This window comes from Plecotus auritus (genome assembly GCF_963455305.1).
Source record: "Plecotus auritus genome assembly, chromosome: 9".
Classification (NCBI taxonomy): domain Eukaryota; kingdom Metazoa; phylum Chordata; class Mammalia; order Chiroptera; family Vespertilionidae; genus Plecotus; species Plecotus auritus.
Genome location: NC_137783.1, coordinates 737,864 through 754,293, shown reverse-complemented (window position 1 = coordinate 754,293; position 16,430 = coordinate 737,864). Strand labels below are relative to the sequence as shown.

At 49.4% G+C, this 16,430-nt stretch overlaps 1 protein-coding gene across 8 annotated transcripts in view; it reads left to right on the top strand.

Annotated features, from left to right (window-relative positions):
- The window catches only part of ATE1 (arginyltransferase 1), a 55,240-nt gene that overhangs the window by 21,705 nt on the left and 17,105 nt on the right, over window positions 1-16,430 (top strand). For all 8 annotated transcript variants that reach the window (XM_080687466.1, XM_080687467.1, XM_080687462.1 and 5 more), the window contains 3 exons: window positions 667-699; window positions 8,875-9,056; window positions 11,622-11,721. In XM_080687466.1, the coding sequence (XP_080543592.1) occupies window positions 667-699; window positions 8,875-9,056; window positions 11,622-11,721 (315 nt within the window). The remainder of the gene's footprint in view (window positions 1-666; window positions 700-8,874; window positions 9,057-11,621; window positions 11,722-16,430) is intronic.

Here is a 16,430-nt window from a genome sequence, read left to right as displayed (position 1 = left end):
TGTACAATCAGTGATTTTACCACCGTCATCTAGTTTTAAAACATTTTCATTACCCATTAGCAGACACTTGCCATCCCCCGCCCCAGCCCAGCCCTAGGCAACCCTCATCCACTTTCTGTCTCTAGAGATCTCCTATTATGAATATTCGTGTAAATGGGACTGTGATAATATGTTGGATTGCTGCTTTTTGCCTCTCCTAAACCCAAGAGCTTCTGGGATTCAGTCAAATCCAACCTCCTCTTTTGCTCTTGACTTGACTTCTCTCTCTTCTCGGTTCCTCTTGATTTATACCTTGTCCTTTGCTTGGCGTTTACTTGACTTTGGTCAGGCAGACGCTGACTCTTCCCTTAGAGCGGGCGCTTTCTTATACAAGGGTTGTGAAATGAAACTTTAAAGAAATATTTTAGGACTGACTTGTTTTTATACAGATTCTTTAAAAAAAGTTTACTTAATCTAATTCAAGTAGTCAGATGCCCGCTGTGGGCCACATTGACCTTCTCTGTGCTCTGGATGGCTATGCTATGTATGAGAGCATGATGTTATACATAGACTTTGGGGTTACTGTAAGTGCTCTTGCTGAAAATGTGTGTAATACGTTTTCCTTTTCTGTTCCCTTTTGCTGCTCATTTCCTGGATGAACCTGATTCTATTCAAATGTGACTGCAGTTCACAGGATTCCTTTGCACCTCACCGTTGGAGGTAAGTTTACACCGGCCTGAGCACTAGCATCGCCGATGGACACCTTGTGTGGGGCATGGATCACTTACTTGATCCTTTTGTTGTGACACATTCACTCTTCAGTAACAGAAACGAGATGAACGCAGACTTTCTTGATAAGAATTTCGATAACTTACAGAGCTGTTCACCTTCATAACAGGCCATTGCTTCTTTTTAAGTACATCGTCTACTTTAGTAAGTAGAGTGAAATCAACCCTTCGTTGTAGAGAACAGTGTTGTATCTCCCGCTCCCGTAGCTGCTTTAACATCGGCCTTGTTTTCTCTGAACTGCCGAGGTGTTAACGAGCTGGAGAAGCCTCGGCGGAGGCTGGCATCAGGGACGCGTCATTTGGTTCGAAAGAGCTTTTGGAAATCTGTGGATTGATGAGGGAAGAGCAGAGGACTTCCTGTGGCTGAGGACTCACCTGTGACTGAGCTGTTCTTGTAACATAGGCCCGACTCCAGGTGCCTCGTTCACTTTCTCGTTTGGTCCTCACGGTGCTTCTGCAGATGAGAACTGAGAAGCTGGGGATAAAATTGGGAGATAAAGAAAAAACGTAGCTATTCAGGGAACCGGGAGTCATTGTGAGCTGCAGCTGATACGGAATAACTTGCAGGAGATGCGTGAGACTTTGGGAGAACATAGAAAGGGAGGCGGCCAAGAGTGTAGAGATGCTTGGATTTAGAGCCATTGTGGGTTCGAGATCATGCCTTCACTTCCTGGCCACCTGGCCAGCCCCAGCTTCTCGGCCCCTCAAGGCCAGCGAGAAGAGCCTGCTTTCCTGGCTTAGTCTTGGTGTCATGCACAGGAGCACCGAGGAAAGAGTCGGTGGGGCTGAGGCTGAGAGGAGCACGTGTTACCCATATTTTGGCAGCTAGAAGCCCAGCAGGTTTCACGTTTATATCTCAATGTGGGCGATACTCTGACTCCCCAGCTGGCTTGTAGCCCCTCAGCCTCGGGATCTGTCGTCTCCGTCTCCGGTTCCCAGGTGTAGGTGGGACGAGGAGCGCACCACCCACACCCCTGGAGCTGCACAAGCACGCGTGCTGTCAGTGCCTCTCGCTCCCTGGTGACACGGACTTCAGGGCTGGAGGCGGTCCTCTTTGGTGAAAACAAGGGGAAGGATCAAGATTGAAGCTTAGTATGATTTCTGTCGTTTTCTGTGTGATTGGCTTTTTCCACTTAACGATTGGAGATGTACTTTGCCTTAGCTAAAGTGATCTATTTCTGAGTGGACCTATGGACATGGGGGAGGGAAAAATAAAAATTTAACATGGCCAACGTGCTCTGTTTTTCCTTAAAGTATTTGGGAAGTGGTTGAGGGCTTCCTGTTGATATTGTTTTAGCCTGGAATTTCCCAGGGGGCTACCTGATGACAGCTATTGGCTGCTACCTCCCCCCTCCCCCAGTCTCCAGCTCCCCCCAGTCTCCAGCTCCCCCCAGTCTCCAGCTCCCCCCCGTCTCCAGCTCCCCCCCAGTCTCCAGCTCCTCCCAGTCTCCAGCTCCCCCCCCCGTCTCCAGCTCCCCCCCAGTCTCCAGCTCCCCCCCAGTCTCCAGCTCCCCCCCAGTCTCCAGCTCCTCCCCAGTCTCCAGCTCCCCCCCCCCCAGTCTCCAGCTCTCCCCCCAGTCTCCAGCTCCTCCCCAGTCTCCAGCTCCCCCCCTCCCAGTCTCCAGCTCTCCCCCCAGTCTCCAGCTCCTCCCCAGTCTCCAGCTCCTCCCCAGTCTCCAGCTCCTCCCCAGTCTCCAGCTCCCCCCCAGTCTCCAGCTCCCCCCCCAGTCTCCAGCTCCCCCCCCAGTCTCCAGCTCCCCCCCAGTCTCCAGCTCCCCCCCAGTCTCCAGCTCCTCCCCAGTCTCCAGCTCTCCCCCCCCCAGTCTCCAGCTCCTCCCCAGTCTCCAGCTCCCCCCCAGTCTCCAGCTCTCCCCCCAGTCTCCAGCTCCTCCCCAGTCTCCAGCTCCCCCCCAGTCTCCAGCTCCTCCCCAGTCTCCAGCTCCCCCCCCCAGTCTCCAGCTCTCCCCCCAGTCTCCAGCTCCTCCCCAGTCTCCAGCTCCCCCCCCCCAGTCTCCAGCTCCTCCCCAGTCTCCAGCTCCCCCCCCCCCCCAGTCTCCAGCTCTCCCCCCAGTCTCCAGCTCCTCCTGGTCTCTAGTCATTGAGCTCAGGACTCGGCTCCTTGGCCCTGCGGAGCCTGAGAGCCCAAGCAAAGCTAAGGCAGGAGAATGTTGGGAGTCTCTAAATGTTTGATTTTGCCATTAAGCTTACGTTTTAGCTGTAGAAGAGATACCTTGCCTAATCTCTATATATAAAAGCCTAGTATACTAAGTATCCGACTGTTCGACCAGTCGCTATGATGCGCACTGACCACCAGGGGGCAGATGCTCCAACAGTAGGTTAGCTTGCTGCTGGAGTCCGGCTGATGGGGACTGGGCAAGATGGGCCAGACACGTCCTGGAGCCATCCCATGGTCCCTCCCCAGCCCCGATCATGCCCCGATGGGGTCCCTTGGCCTGGCCTATGCCCTCCTGCAATCTTGGGGGATGTCGGAGAGCCGGTTTAGGCCCGATCCCTGCAGGCCAGGCCAAGGGACCCCACCGGTGCACAAACGTGCACTGGGCCTCTAGCTTTGAATAAAAGAAAAATAATTATGGTAGAGACTGAAATACATGAGACTTGCAGTTGGTGGAAATGAAGGAGACTGAATCCCACTTTGTCCACAAAAGCTGCTCTGAATGAACCGTGTCCCTTGGTTGCAAGTCCTGAACAGTTACCCGCCACGGGCACTGACGAGCTTGTCTGGGCAGTAACTCCATCAGTAATGGGATCCGCTGCCGCTTGAGGGGAGCCATGTGTGGAGCGCCGTCACTTCCCTCTGTGGGGCTGACCCTTCACGTTCCTGTGAGCTGAGGACTAATAGAGCTCATTACGCTTTATGGGAAAAGAGCTTTTATCACCTCGTCAAGTCGGGCAGCATATTTCCATTCTAGTCCCAGTTTTGTGTGGCTCTGTGGCTGCTGATGTGTGCTCCCTGCTAGGTTTACACCGGGCCTCTTCCTTACAGACGTTTTTATTGACATTTCTAAATCTGAATTACATTTTGTGTGGCACCACCTACAGATGTCTTCAATTAAGGGTAGGTAAGTAAAAGGGATTATAAATCAGAGGCCGAGAGATTCTTGAAATTCTCCTCTGAGTCAAGCCCTGCCAGCCGGTGCGGTAGGGGGCAGTCTTAGCACCATTCTGGAGGTGACAGCCACAGAGGGGCCTCTGGAAGGAACTGCACTGTGTGTGACTGCCAGCTACTGGGGTTTCTCTTCCGAGTGTCCTTCCAGTCCTTCATTTCAGATCAGTTAAAGTCTTCAGCTGCAGTTACTGTAGCTTAAAGGAAGTTGGCACCGACAGTGAGTGGGTACTGTGCTAAGCTCTCTGCTTCCCTCGTTTCAGTTCTCACAGTGTCTGTGAGGTAGACATTCCCCGTTTGCTTTGAAGCACATTGCGTGTGGAGAGGTAGGTGAGGTCACGTCAGTATCACAGCTGCTTGTGTGAGCGGGCAGCAGCGGCAGACAGGAGTGCGTGATGACACCGCTCTGAGACGCGTGGCACAGGAAGTGATGTCACTTACTGGAAGGAAGACAGTGATGAGTTGGAGACGGATTCTGTAAACGCTAGAGCAAGCTTTCCCAGCCTCGGCACTGTGGGCAGGTCGGTTCCATCTTTGTTGTGGGTGCTCTCCTGAGCAACACTCCTGTCTCCTACCCACACCGATGCCAGGAGCACCCTTCGTCTGAGCTGGAACCAAATGTCCTCGGGGGTAGGGGAGGAGGGGAGGCGGGGGGGAACCACTGCCCTAGAGCAGCCTTAGAAAAAGAAAAGGAGATACAGCTCACAATCCAGTAGTGAAGATGACAGCAGCGAGAACACATTTTCCGTCTCTCGGGGGGGTCTGGGAAAAGAGGAAAGCTGAACAGAGAGCAGACGAGACAGACAGAGAGCAAATAGCCAGATGGCCCGCTTGAATCCACTGCTGTTGATTTTATATTAACCTAGAGGCCCGGTGCATGAAATTCATGTGGGGGGGGTGGTCCCCTCAGCCCAGCCTGCACCCTCTCCCGTCCGGGACCCCTTGGGGGATGTCCGACTGCCGGGATGGGGCCTAAACTGGCAGTTGGACATCCCTCGCACAATTCTGGACCACTGGCTCCTAATCGCTCACCTGCCTGCCTGCCTGGTTGCCCCTAACTGCCCCCCCGCCCCCGCCGGACTGGTCACCCCCAACTGTCCCCCTCTGCCAGCCTGGTCACCTCTAACTGCTCCCCTTGCCGGCCTAGTCGCCCCCAACTGCCCCCCCAATCCCCTGCCTGCCTGCTCGCCCCATGCAGCCTGCTTGTTCAGTCATTTGGTTGTCCCTCACTAACCCCCCTGCTGGCCTGGTCGTAGGCAGCCATCTTGTGAGGGCATGTGGGTCAATTTGCATATTAACCTCTTTATTATATAGGATATAAATGGTCTAAACCAAAGCTCGGCTGTGTGGAAACGTTCTCCATCTGTACTGTCTCAAACATGTATATCACTAGTGGTCATACATAGCTACTGAGCTTGTTAGGAACCGAATTTTAAGTTTTCTTAAATGTTAGTTAACTTATGTAGCTGTGTGTGGCCAGATCTGCATTGAAAGACACCCAGTAATTTTTCATATGGTGGGGATCATATTTTCCATTTTATAGTGTTGTATTCTTACTTAACTTGGAGAAATGTTCATGTTACTAAAAAGTCTTGGTAAAAATAGTTTTTAATTATTACATAACAGTTGCTCATATGAATGTACTGTAATTAGCTTCTTTATTTTACGGCTTTGTTTAATTTGGTCCTTTAGTGTACTGATTGCCAGAAAATTAGGAATTTGTTGCATTTGATTTTTAAATCACTTTTACAAAACTTGTTAACCCTGAGTGTTGGTGTTTGCAGTTTCCAAATTAAACTTATTTTTTAAATTTCTTACTATAGACTATTTCAAATTTTCAAATTTTTCCTTTTTTTAAATAATGTAGATTTTGATGCCATAGTGGTTTAGCACACCTTTGGGTTTCTATTTTTAAAATGAGTCCAAAGTTTAGTATATACAGTATTTCATGAAACTTAACAAAAGGCAAAACAAGGACTAAGTTCTTGTGAAACAATGCTTGCTTTTAATCGTGCTTAAAAAGAGTACCTTTGGGGGCCTCCACAAACTGTTTAAAAACGTCAGGGCACCAGGTGTCTAATCACGGCTTGAGGTGATCAGCTGTGTTTGGGGAGGCACTTTCGGGTGCCGCAGGAGGAGGGAGGAGGAGGGAGGAGGACACAGGCTCTGCTCCTAAAGCCCCTGAAGACGTTCCCTGTTCCCGTCTTTGACACCCCCCCCCCCCCCCGGCACAGTGTCACCTCTGGTGCTTGGCGGATGACTCCCCCTTTGAGTCTCTGAAGTGTGTGTGTTTTAAGCATAACTGAGGGACGTGGAGGCAGATGGGTCGGGAGACAGGTGCACTTCATCCGAGGGAACAGACACTCCTTTTGGGAGCAGCGGGCCAGAAGCCTGACGTGGCCTGTTCACGTTGTGGCGCTCCGCACAGCGCCCCGGGAGCGTGCTGCCCGCTCATTAATCACAGCCGCCTGCCATCTTTCCGGGTTGGAGGCGGGTTCCTTTGTGTAGCTGGTGGTGAGCTTTATTGTACTTTTCCTGTTGTCAGCTAAATCCTTGAAATGAGGAACTTTTGAGAAATAACTTTGCTTATTCTCTCACACATCCAAATCTGTATAAACTGCAGGCATGAGAAAGATAAACTATTAAATAATTGCTATCACATCACTGACTTATGTATGAGGAGATTAAAGCTAACTGCTGTTTTTAGTTTAAATAACTTTGCTATTAAATGAATGAGCCACTGGTGTAACTTCATAGACATAACCTTTTAGGATGTGCCATTCAGACCCTTTAAACCAAAAGCTAAAACTGATCCAAATTTGCAGGATGCTTTTGTTTGTATATTGTCATTTGTTTCTTACAACTACCTTTGAGCGTGATGTTCCTATTTTTAAAATGTAGAAACATACTTTTAAAATAAGTTAAGTTATTGTCTGGGATCAGTTTATAACTCCATGGTTCATGATTGTATTGCTTGATTGACTCCTCCTGGATTTCAGGTTTCCTCATCTGTGATGTGACAGGGGTCAGAGTAGGTCGTTCTGTGGCTTCCTTTTCCTAAGTAATTGGAAGGCAGCCCATGGGGAAGGTCCCTGGCTTTCACATGAATTGAGAGATGGGAATGATGCCTGTGGTAGGGCAAACTGCTCATTCAAAGCAGTGAAATGAAATGGAAGCAGGTTATTAAAAGCGAAGTGCAGGGAATGAGAGAAATAATGGTTATTGGAAACTGAGAAAGTAATTGCAATTTTAAAAACTATTTCAAGCTGGTACACATTTGTCTAATTAGCTCTTTTTGTTTGTTTTGTTAATCCTCACCCGAGGATATTTAGATTTTTTTTTTTTTTTGAAAGAGTGGAAGGGAGGGGGAGAGACAGAGAGAGAAGCACCGATGTGAGAGAGACACATTGATTGATTGCCTCCCGCAAGTGCCAAACGAGGGTGAGCCTGCAGCTGAGGTACAGGTGCGTGCCCTTGACCGGAATCAAACTGGGACATTTCAGTCTGCGGGCCAGCGCTCTGTCCGCTGAGTCACACTGGTTACGGCCTCAGGCCTCATTAGCTTTTGACTTGGAGGTTTCTGACAGTTACAGCTCCCCGCTTTCCATCTCCGGGTCACTGCAGGGTTGCTCTGCTGTGCGATTATTTCTTTTTTTTTCTTTTCTTTTTTTAAAATATATTTTATTGATTTTTTACAGAGAGGAAGGGAGAGGGATACAGAGTTAGAAACATCGATCAGCTGCCTCCCGCACACTCCCTACTGGGTATGTGCCCGCAACCACGATACATGCCCTTGACCGGAATCGAACCTGGGACCCTTGAGTCCGCAGGCTGACGCTCTATCCACTGAGCCAAACCGGTTAGGGCCTGTGCGATTATTTCTAACGACAGGGAGCTGCATTCCTGTGGACCTCAGGGCTCGCCTCTGAAAGACTGTTCTTGTAAAATGCCGGAACATACAGGGATTTGTTTCTTTCTTATGGCATAGTTGGAGTATTCTAGTTTCTGAAACAGGTTGTTAGACTTCAGCCTTTCAGCTGTTGGTGTTAGTTCAGGCGGTGTAGCTAAAACAGGTTCGTTCACCTGTCCTCTTGAAACTGCTAGGGAGATAAGAGTCACTGTTAAGGGCAAAGCTCTATGTGGCAGTGGGTGCTGAAACCGGGGTTGACATAATTCATCACAGTTGGTGGAAGCTCTTAAAAGTTTAAGATGTGTTTATTGCCCAAGCAGCACGTTAGCTACAGCCGTGGAAGTTACAGAAATCACGGATGCTGCTAGCACCTCAGTGCATCCTCGTGTTTGTTGTGGTTGACCTGGATCACCTGTGCAGGTACTGTCCCCTTTCCATCAGACGGTGCTTTGGAAGGAAGTGGCTCTGTGCGGCCCACACTGAAGTGGTAGGGGGTTATGCTCCCCTGCCTTTAGGTTTTCATTGATTTTTAGAGAGAGGGGAAAGGAGAGGGATAGAGAGAGAAACATCCATCAGCTACCTCCTTCACACCGGGGCATGTGCCCCTGGCGGCACTCAAACAGGTGACCTTGGTTCCTGGGTCGGGTCAACCACTGAGCCACACTGGCTGGGCGATACTACTTTATCTAGTGTTTCAGCTCGGGCCTCTGGAGCTCTTTCCCTTGTTCCCCGCCCCTGGGATATACAAACCCCCGTTAGTCGGGGTTGGTGTTCTTTGTTTGAGTCCTTCCTGGCTTTTGGCACTGCAAGGTACCCTAGGCTCATCTTGTACATTTCCTTCCTCGACCCTGGAAGCAGTCATTCCTCCGAAGAGAAACGGTTCCTTTTTCTCTTTCTGGTCCCTTTTGTTGCAGAACGGAGAAATCGAGATCGGGCGCTGGGTGTGCTTGTCACCACGGGGGTCACTTCCCTTCGGCCTCATCTCACAGAACAAGTACATGCCTGTGTGCATGCTCACCCTCCGTGTGCATATCGGTGACAAACTGCTCACGTGTGTGTGTCTGTTTTCACAGCCAGAGAATCCCCCGAATGGACCCGACTGTGGCTATGGCTCCTTTCACCAGCAGTACTGGCTGGACGGGAAGATCATCGCGGTGGGGGTGATTGACATCCTTCCCTACTGTGTGTCGTCTGTGTATTTGTACTATGATCCTGACTATTCGTTTCTGTCCTTGGGTGTCTACTCGGCACTACGGTAAGATCGCCTTAGACAGTTGTTAGGGTCATATAGAACTTCCAGTAATTCCTCATTGGGTTATGTTTCATCACAGAACAGTAGAAATCCTGTTGTGATAGTACATGTAATTTGTTGCTACAGTCATCTCTTATGTTGGTATTTAGAAACACCACTTTTAGAACTAAGGCCGGTGTCTGATGGTAATTCCCAAGCTTTTGAAGGTCTCCATCCATCTGCTCTAGTGCATGAGAAGTCATTGTATTTGTGGGATGCTTTTCTTGTTTAGTTTATGCATTTATTTAAGCTCCCCTGTCAGAACCACTTAATGTTCCTTAAATGTGATATCACTTATGTATTTTTCTTGTCATCAGTGTTGTATATATTGTTTTCATAAAGGTTAAGTGAATCTGGCACAAATGAATTGAAATATGCAGTTATGTAAAATAGATAGATTAGGCCCAAGAGTCCTAGACTCGGCTTGACGTAGGCCCCTCCTCGGACGATGACTTCCCTTATATGTCAGCTGCAAACACGTGCGGCACAGCTCACATCCCTTAGGCATTATCCTAAGGTAAAGAGATCGGGGCCTTATTCCATGGAAATACTCGTTTCTGTGTTTATTCTTGCTTGTACCTGTGTGTGACGGGGTGGAGGGGATTGAGAATAGCTGTTCTGTTTGGGAGCTCAGGTCTCTCTTTGTCCCTCGGTATCGCTGTGCCATCTTTTCCCTCTACTTTCCCAGTTCCTCTGTCTGATGGTCCCCTTCTTACATCGTGGTAAAATGTACTTTGCGATTATTTTTATTATTGTGTATGGGTGTGTTTTTTGTATTTATGAAAGTAAGAGAGTTAATATTTTCTTTCATCACCATTTGATTTATTTTTTTAATTTGGTCCATAGTTGGGTTTTGTGTGTGTTTCAGTGGCCCATGATAAAATCTCCATCTTGGGATTTCCAACCCATCTTATCAAGTTCACAGTTATACATGTTTACAACTGATCTCTAATCATCTTTTACTTTCCTTAGGCACTTAATTGCATTTTTATATAAACTAAAAATATTTATGACCCTTGGTGATCTCACTAAAATTGGAACTGATCATTTGAAGCAATCGCATTTTCTAACTTGAGACACGTATTCTGTTTATTTCAGAACAGATACTCTGTCTTTGTACCGAAATCAGTTAACACTTTGAGATTATTGCGATTTTTTTGTTTTATTTTTGTATCAATCACTTCACAGTGCGTAGCTGTGGATTTGTCTAGACATCTCAGGTGAATATTAAGAATGATATTTATTCCTATATAGTAAGTCCCATCCATGTCTCAATAACCAAGAGACACACAAATCCTGCATTTGAGATAGTAAGTAAATAATTCCCTGCAAAATGAGAGAGATGTGTTTATTGTTTGGTGTGTCTTTGGAAAATTCTAGAGAGCTTTGATGAGGGAGCAGGGAGCCTGCACAGGAGAGCGTGGGGAGGTGCCCCTGTGCAGCCCTGCCCGCCCTTCCCTTAGAGCCCTAGAGGTGGAGCTGCTGAGCTTGTGGAGGAGAGAGAACTAGGAGATCAGTATTTCAGAGCAGAATCGGCGCCAGTAGATCACAAGTTCCAATTCTGTTATTACCGACTTGAATGTAGTTCATTGAAACCTGTTCAGGTAGCTTTTCCCTCCAATCATTTAATAAATATACGTTTTTGTATTTCAATCTATAATCAATACAGATTTTAATGTAATCTAGTCTGCAGATTTAAAAAATGTTTGAATTGGCCATCTTGAGCATGGCTTTTTTTTTTTTTAAAGATGTATTTTAGAAATATAATTAATTTGTTGAGTAGATGCTTACTTGAGTTCTATTTATGGGTCCAAAAGCCAAGAACATAATTCTAGGCCCTCTGCTGTGCTGTGACAAATAAAACCATGGTGGTGAGGCCTCTGAGCCGGTGCAGTTGAGGATCAGAAGGAAGGAAAGGAGGCGGCTGTGTAAAACCTGGGGTGGAAGTCCAGGTGGAGGGGCAGCAAGTCCAAGTACCCTGAGGAGGTGGGGGGAAGAGAAGGAAGGTGTTCCAGCGAGGGCGTCCGCTAACTGTGGACGGCGATGTGCAAGGGGGCAGCTGGAGCGGTGAGGAGGGCAGCGGAGCGGGGCTTGCAGGTCATGGTGAGGAGGATGGACTTTCAATGTGATACCAGCCCCGTGCCCGTGCGAGGTCACCTGATCTGCTTAATGAATAACACAAGAAACCATACTAAATAGACCTCTTTAACTTTATGGTGTTTGAATTGTAGATTAACCACTGTCTATGCCCAAAAAAGTGTAAAACCTGAATCTAGATGCATTTGCTCAAAAGAATTTAGGGGGTTTTTTGGTGTCTTTGTATTAAAAATCATCTCACAGTGTTTTTAAAATAGTTCTTTCAACAGTTGGATTTTTTTTTTGATAGATTAGTATCAAATTTTATCAAGTATTTGTCATCAGTTCACATAGTACTTTCACTGTTGGAAACAGGTGTAACTATCAGTTCGCATAGTACTTTCACTATTGGAAACAGGTGTAACTGTATGTGCTTTATTCTTCTTTTGACAGAGAAATCGCTTTCACTAGGCAGCTTCATGAACAAGCACCTCAGCTCAGCTATTACTACATGGGCTTCTACATCCACTCGTGTCCCAAGATGAAGTACAAGGTAAAGTCGATTCCACACGTGTCTGCTCTGGACCCACTTTCTGAAAACGCATGCTTCCATAGTTGGTCATCACAGTAGTTTCACTTCTTGTGCATTTCTATGAACACCAACAAATTACTGTGAAGCATCTTCAACCTTTTGTCTAGCCCAGGGGTGGGCAAACTTTTTGACTCGAGGGCCACAATGGGTTCTTAAACGGGACCGGAGGGCCGGAACAAAAGCATGGATGGAGTGTTTGTGTGAACTAATATAAACTCAAAGTAAAGGAGCGGAGGGGAGAACAAGAGAACCGGATAGAACAGCCGGATCCAGCCCGCGGGCCGTAGTTTGCCCACGGCTGGTCTAGCCTGTTCATTGCCTTGCATAGTGCCTTACCCATAGGCACTTAATAGTTGTTTAATATAGTTGATCTGCAGTAATTTGCTGACCATGTAGAAATCCTAGCTATTCTGGGTAAATTTACATGCTTTTTCTGAATGAAGCCTGGGGAAAGTCAGTTGAGAAGCCAGGAAATTGGGGAAAAGTATAATTATTTTGCCACAAGAATTAAAGCTGAGTAACCTCCGTAGAACTGGTTTGTAGGAATTCACCAGCATCAGGTTTAAACAAGGGGACGTTGACATTTTCAGGAAGAGGACAGGTGTGGAGTCGGTCTAGCTAGCAGCTGGTTTTGTTTGTAGCTGCGGCCGTGTTGTTGGGGATTTGTGGCCCTGTCTGCTACTAACACTGTAAGTGTAACATTAATCAGTTTATCTCCTGAGTACATGCGTGGTGTTCCAAGAAATAAGCGTTGGAAGCACAGTAAGTTTATAAATTGTTCGTTTCCACGTGGGGTTTCCTGTAGTGCTACTAACATGCTAAGAGATCCAAACGTTAGGTTTTTGGAAACAGTGATTTTGCTGGCATTTTCCAGTGTTTTAATCTCTATAGGCTCGTTCGTTTCAATGCTGCCAGGCCTTTGGGATCTGAAGGCGGTGTTTTGGCTGAGCTCATTATCCAGATCTGTTTGTGGCCAGAGTTAGCAGTGATTGCAGGCAGTCGGCGTGGGTGTCATGGCGTGGCCAGACCTCAGATGGTTGAAACAGCAGATAGGGCTCGGAAATGTCAGAAAAGAAACAAAAGGCTAATTAGCTGTGATTAATCATCCTTAAACTCGGTGCCTCAGCTTGACTGTGGCCTGACAGCATGGGCAGTGCCAGCGCTGCTGCTGGTCGGAGGGAACAGATGACCTCACAGTTGCTGCATGGACCGAGCCCAGCATACGGCTTCCTGGAGCTCATGCCCAGTGACCACAGAGGCATGGCAGTAAGGGCTTCCGGTGCCTGCTGCTGGCAGTGGGGGGAAACATCACATGCGCTCGTGTTTGAAATGTTAGGTTTCCGGTTCTGCTGCGTCAGAGTCAAAGGCAGTTCCCTCGGGGTCTCGTGTGCTGAGCTGGCGTCACTGATGTGAGCGAGTGGGCGCTCCGTGCTCTTCACGGGCCCAGAGGCCGCGGGGGCGCACGTCGTCTTTTCAGCAGCGCGACGAGCGTGAGAACTGCAATGCATGTCCTGGCTCTGCTCCTCAGGTTTACGATGAGGTGTCTGTGCTGCCGACCTCGGAGATCATCCTAAAGTCCTTGCACATTAACGAAAGGTAGATGTTAACGGGGCATTGAGAGCGTATGTCATCACTGTTCCTTATTTTCCCGTCCCGCTCATCTCCTTCCCACAATGAGGCAGAGCGTGGTGTGGAGGGAACATGCTTCCTAACCTTGAAAGACAGTCCTGGGCCGTCAGTGAGTTTATGGCTGTGTCACCTCTGGGGCTTCTGAAAAGCACTGAGGCGCTCTGCCCGCAAGAAGGAAGCTCGCTGCTCTTTGCACAGCGTCCGCAGCCTGGGGGCGCTGTTTTGCGTGCCCTTGAAATGCTTCTCTCATCTGATAGGCACTCGCTCACCTGCAGGTGCAGCTGGGGGCCTCCTGTCCTTTCCCAGTGCACGTTGTAGCTCCCTGCGCTCAGCTGTTTGACGAGTGTGATCCCTGAGTGTCCCTGGAGGGCCTGCGCTGTGAGAGCATGCAGACGCCAGGCACGAGGACCAGGAACAGGTGGGGGCCCTGCTTGCCAGGTCCTTGAGCAAACCAGGCCTCCTCTGTCACTGTCCCAGACCCAGAAAGCTCCTTGACAGCCAGGAACTCTCTGGCTCAGAATGTCAGTCGGGCTGAGGTCTGGGAGGCCTTGGGTAAAGGGTTGCCCACTGCCGTCGGTCGGAGCTGCTCGGTCACTGTGGGTAGGTAACGTGACTGCTGCCGTCAGAGGAGCTGTCAGAAGAGTGACTGGGTTCACGTGACCAGGTTGACGAAGTATCCGTATGACACCAGAGAGGCTTCCTGGGCCTCATCCACGCCCTGGGCGGCCATAACTCACTGAGGAGCCCGGACGGCCTGAAAGGTGCGGGAGGAGGCTCACGTGTGGCCTTCACGCCGCTGAGAGGTGCTGTAGTGTTCGTGCCAGGAGACCCGCAGCACCTCTGAGCCGGGGCGAGCAGCACGGCACATAGGCTGGCGTTCCCGAGGGCGATGCTCCCTTTCCCGGCTCCCACGTGCGAGGTAGGGTCTGCCTTTAGGGTGTGTACTCGTCCTGTTGCCCCGTTTTGTGGGAGTGAAAGGAACCGCAGCTTCCTGTAACCAAACGGACTGAATGACTCTGACCCTCGCCGCTACGTTCAGTTTATCTTTCCTGGTACAGAGGCCCCACCGTGCTGGCTGCTGCTTTGGGGATGGAGGTCACTGCGGGAACAGCTTTGGAGGTGTGGCCCGTCCTCGCTCTTGGTGGGCACTGAGCTGTCGGGGAAGCACGTGTGCGTGTGTGTCTGTGGTTTCCCAGATGTTGTTCTGCTCCATGTGGGTGTTCGAGTGAAGCCAGTTCTCCCTTCGCTCCCCCAGGGCTCGCCCTCCCGGCTCCGACCTCCTTTCCTTCTTGCATCTGGACGCGTTCTCTTCTTACGTCTTCATTCTGTGGGAGCGAGGCAGCTGTAGGGTTTTTATGCCGGACCTTTCAGAGCCTGCTGTCTCCGTTGGTGGCATTAGCTAAAGGGAAGCCGTCGTGAGCAGCAACATCATCTCGGAGGGTCCATGTCGGCTCAGCCGGCAATGTCGGGGAGCAGAGTGAGCCTGGGCCGCTGTGAGGACCTCCTGCCCGGGTGGCTTCCTTTCCTCTGCCAGCTCGTTCCTCTTCGCTCTTGTAAAATACGATTCCTTTTCAGACTCCAATCGTGTGCCTCACCTCACTCTCTATCCTCCTGGAGCCTGGGGTCTGGCTGTTAAACTCCGGCCTGTGTTGGTGTGTCTGCGACTTGAGTCAGACCCTGCTCCGTCTGCGTGCCTGGCTGCAGTTTTCTGGATCGTTGCTGAGCCCTTCCTCGGGGGTTCTCTGTAGTTTCCATGTCTGGCCATGCATGGCCTGGGCTCCTTGTCACAAATCCAGCCCTGGTTCTGACAGTGGCTTTAAAGAAATTGACTATTTTACCTTATGGATACATTATGGTATGCTATCCCTTGCATATATCCTTAAATTCTCATAATTGGAAGGTGTGTGGGTTTTTTAAGAAACCCTTCAGTCGAGGCACACTGTAAATCTAGGAGAGCCCGTGGAGATCACAGGATGCACACGCCCTGGCGTCCTCTGACCGCTTCCGGGAGAGGGACGTTCTCTCCCCGGCAGTCACTCTGCAAAGTCCAGAGAGGGAGCATCAGGTTGAAGGCCCTGGGTCTGCTCTTGGGCACAGCACCGTGGGAAGGATGCAAGCCAGGGGCATGGCTGTGCTCCGGAAGCCTCTGTTCACGGACTTGGAATGTGAATGTATGGAGTTCCTACATGCCACAGAGCGGGGGTGTTCTTTTATTTCAGCCATCGAAAGTGTAAGAACCATTTTAGGGTGCAGGCCACGCGAAAGCGAGCAGCAGACCAAATGGGGCTCCTGCCATAGCGTGCTGACCCCCGGGACCCCCTACTCTACAGCGTCCGGTAGACTAACTGCCGTGCACTGAAACACAGTGAATGCCTTCAGCCCGGGGCTCGTGCTGATACCGGATGTTGCCAGGGTCTGCTGGGCACCGTGCTGGCTGCTCAGAGGCTGCGTCTGCGGAGCTTCCAGGCGGCTGCGGATCGACAGCTTCCAAACCTGCTCCGTGCTCCACACTCTCAGGCTCAAAGCATAAAATGGCCATGATTTCAGGCTCTGCGTAATAGTGACTTGTCAGAATTACCCTTCCCACATCTGGAAGTTGTAGACTTCAGCTTCGATTTTATTTCTACTATTTCCAGAGAGTTCTGATGTGATAATCATGCTATTTTGATTTCTCCAAACTGTTTCTAGATGTAAAGGTGATGATTGGCTCCTTAAATTTTGGGAGGATGTGTGTGTTTTTTTGTTTGTTTTGGTGTGTGTGGGTGTGTGTGCGTGCACGCGTGTGTGTTTTAAAAGCAGGAGTAGCTATCTTTTTTGTTTTAAATATATTTTTATTGATTTCAGAGAGGGAGAGAGAGAGAGAAACATCAGTGATGAGAATCATTGATTGGCTGCCTCCTGCACACCCCCTACTGGGAATCGAACCTGCAACTCAGGCATGTGCCCTTGACCGAAATCGAACCTGGGACCCTTCAGTCCACAGGCCGATGCTCTATCCACTGAGCCACACCAGTTAGGGCAGGAGGATGTATTTTTTGTGT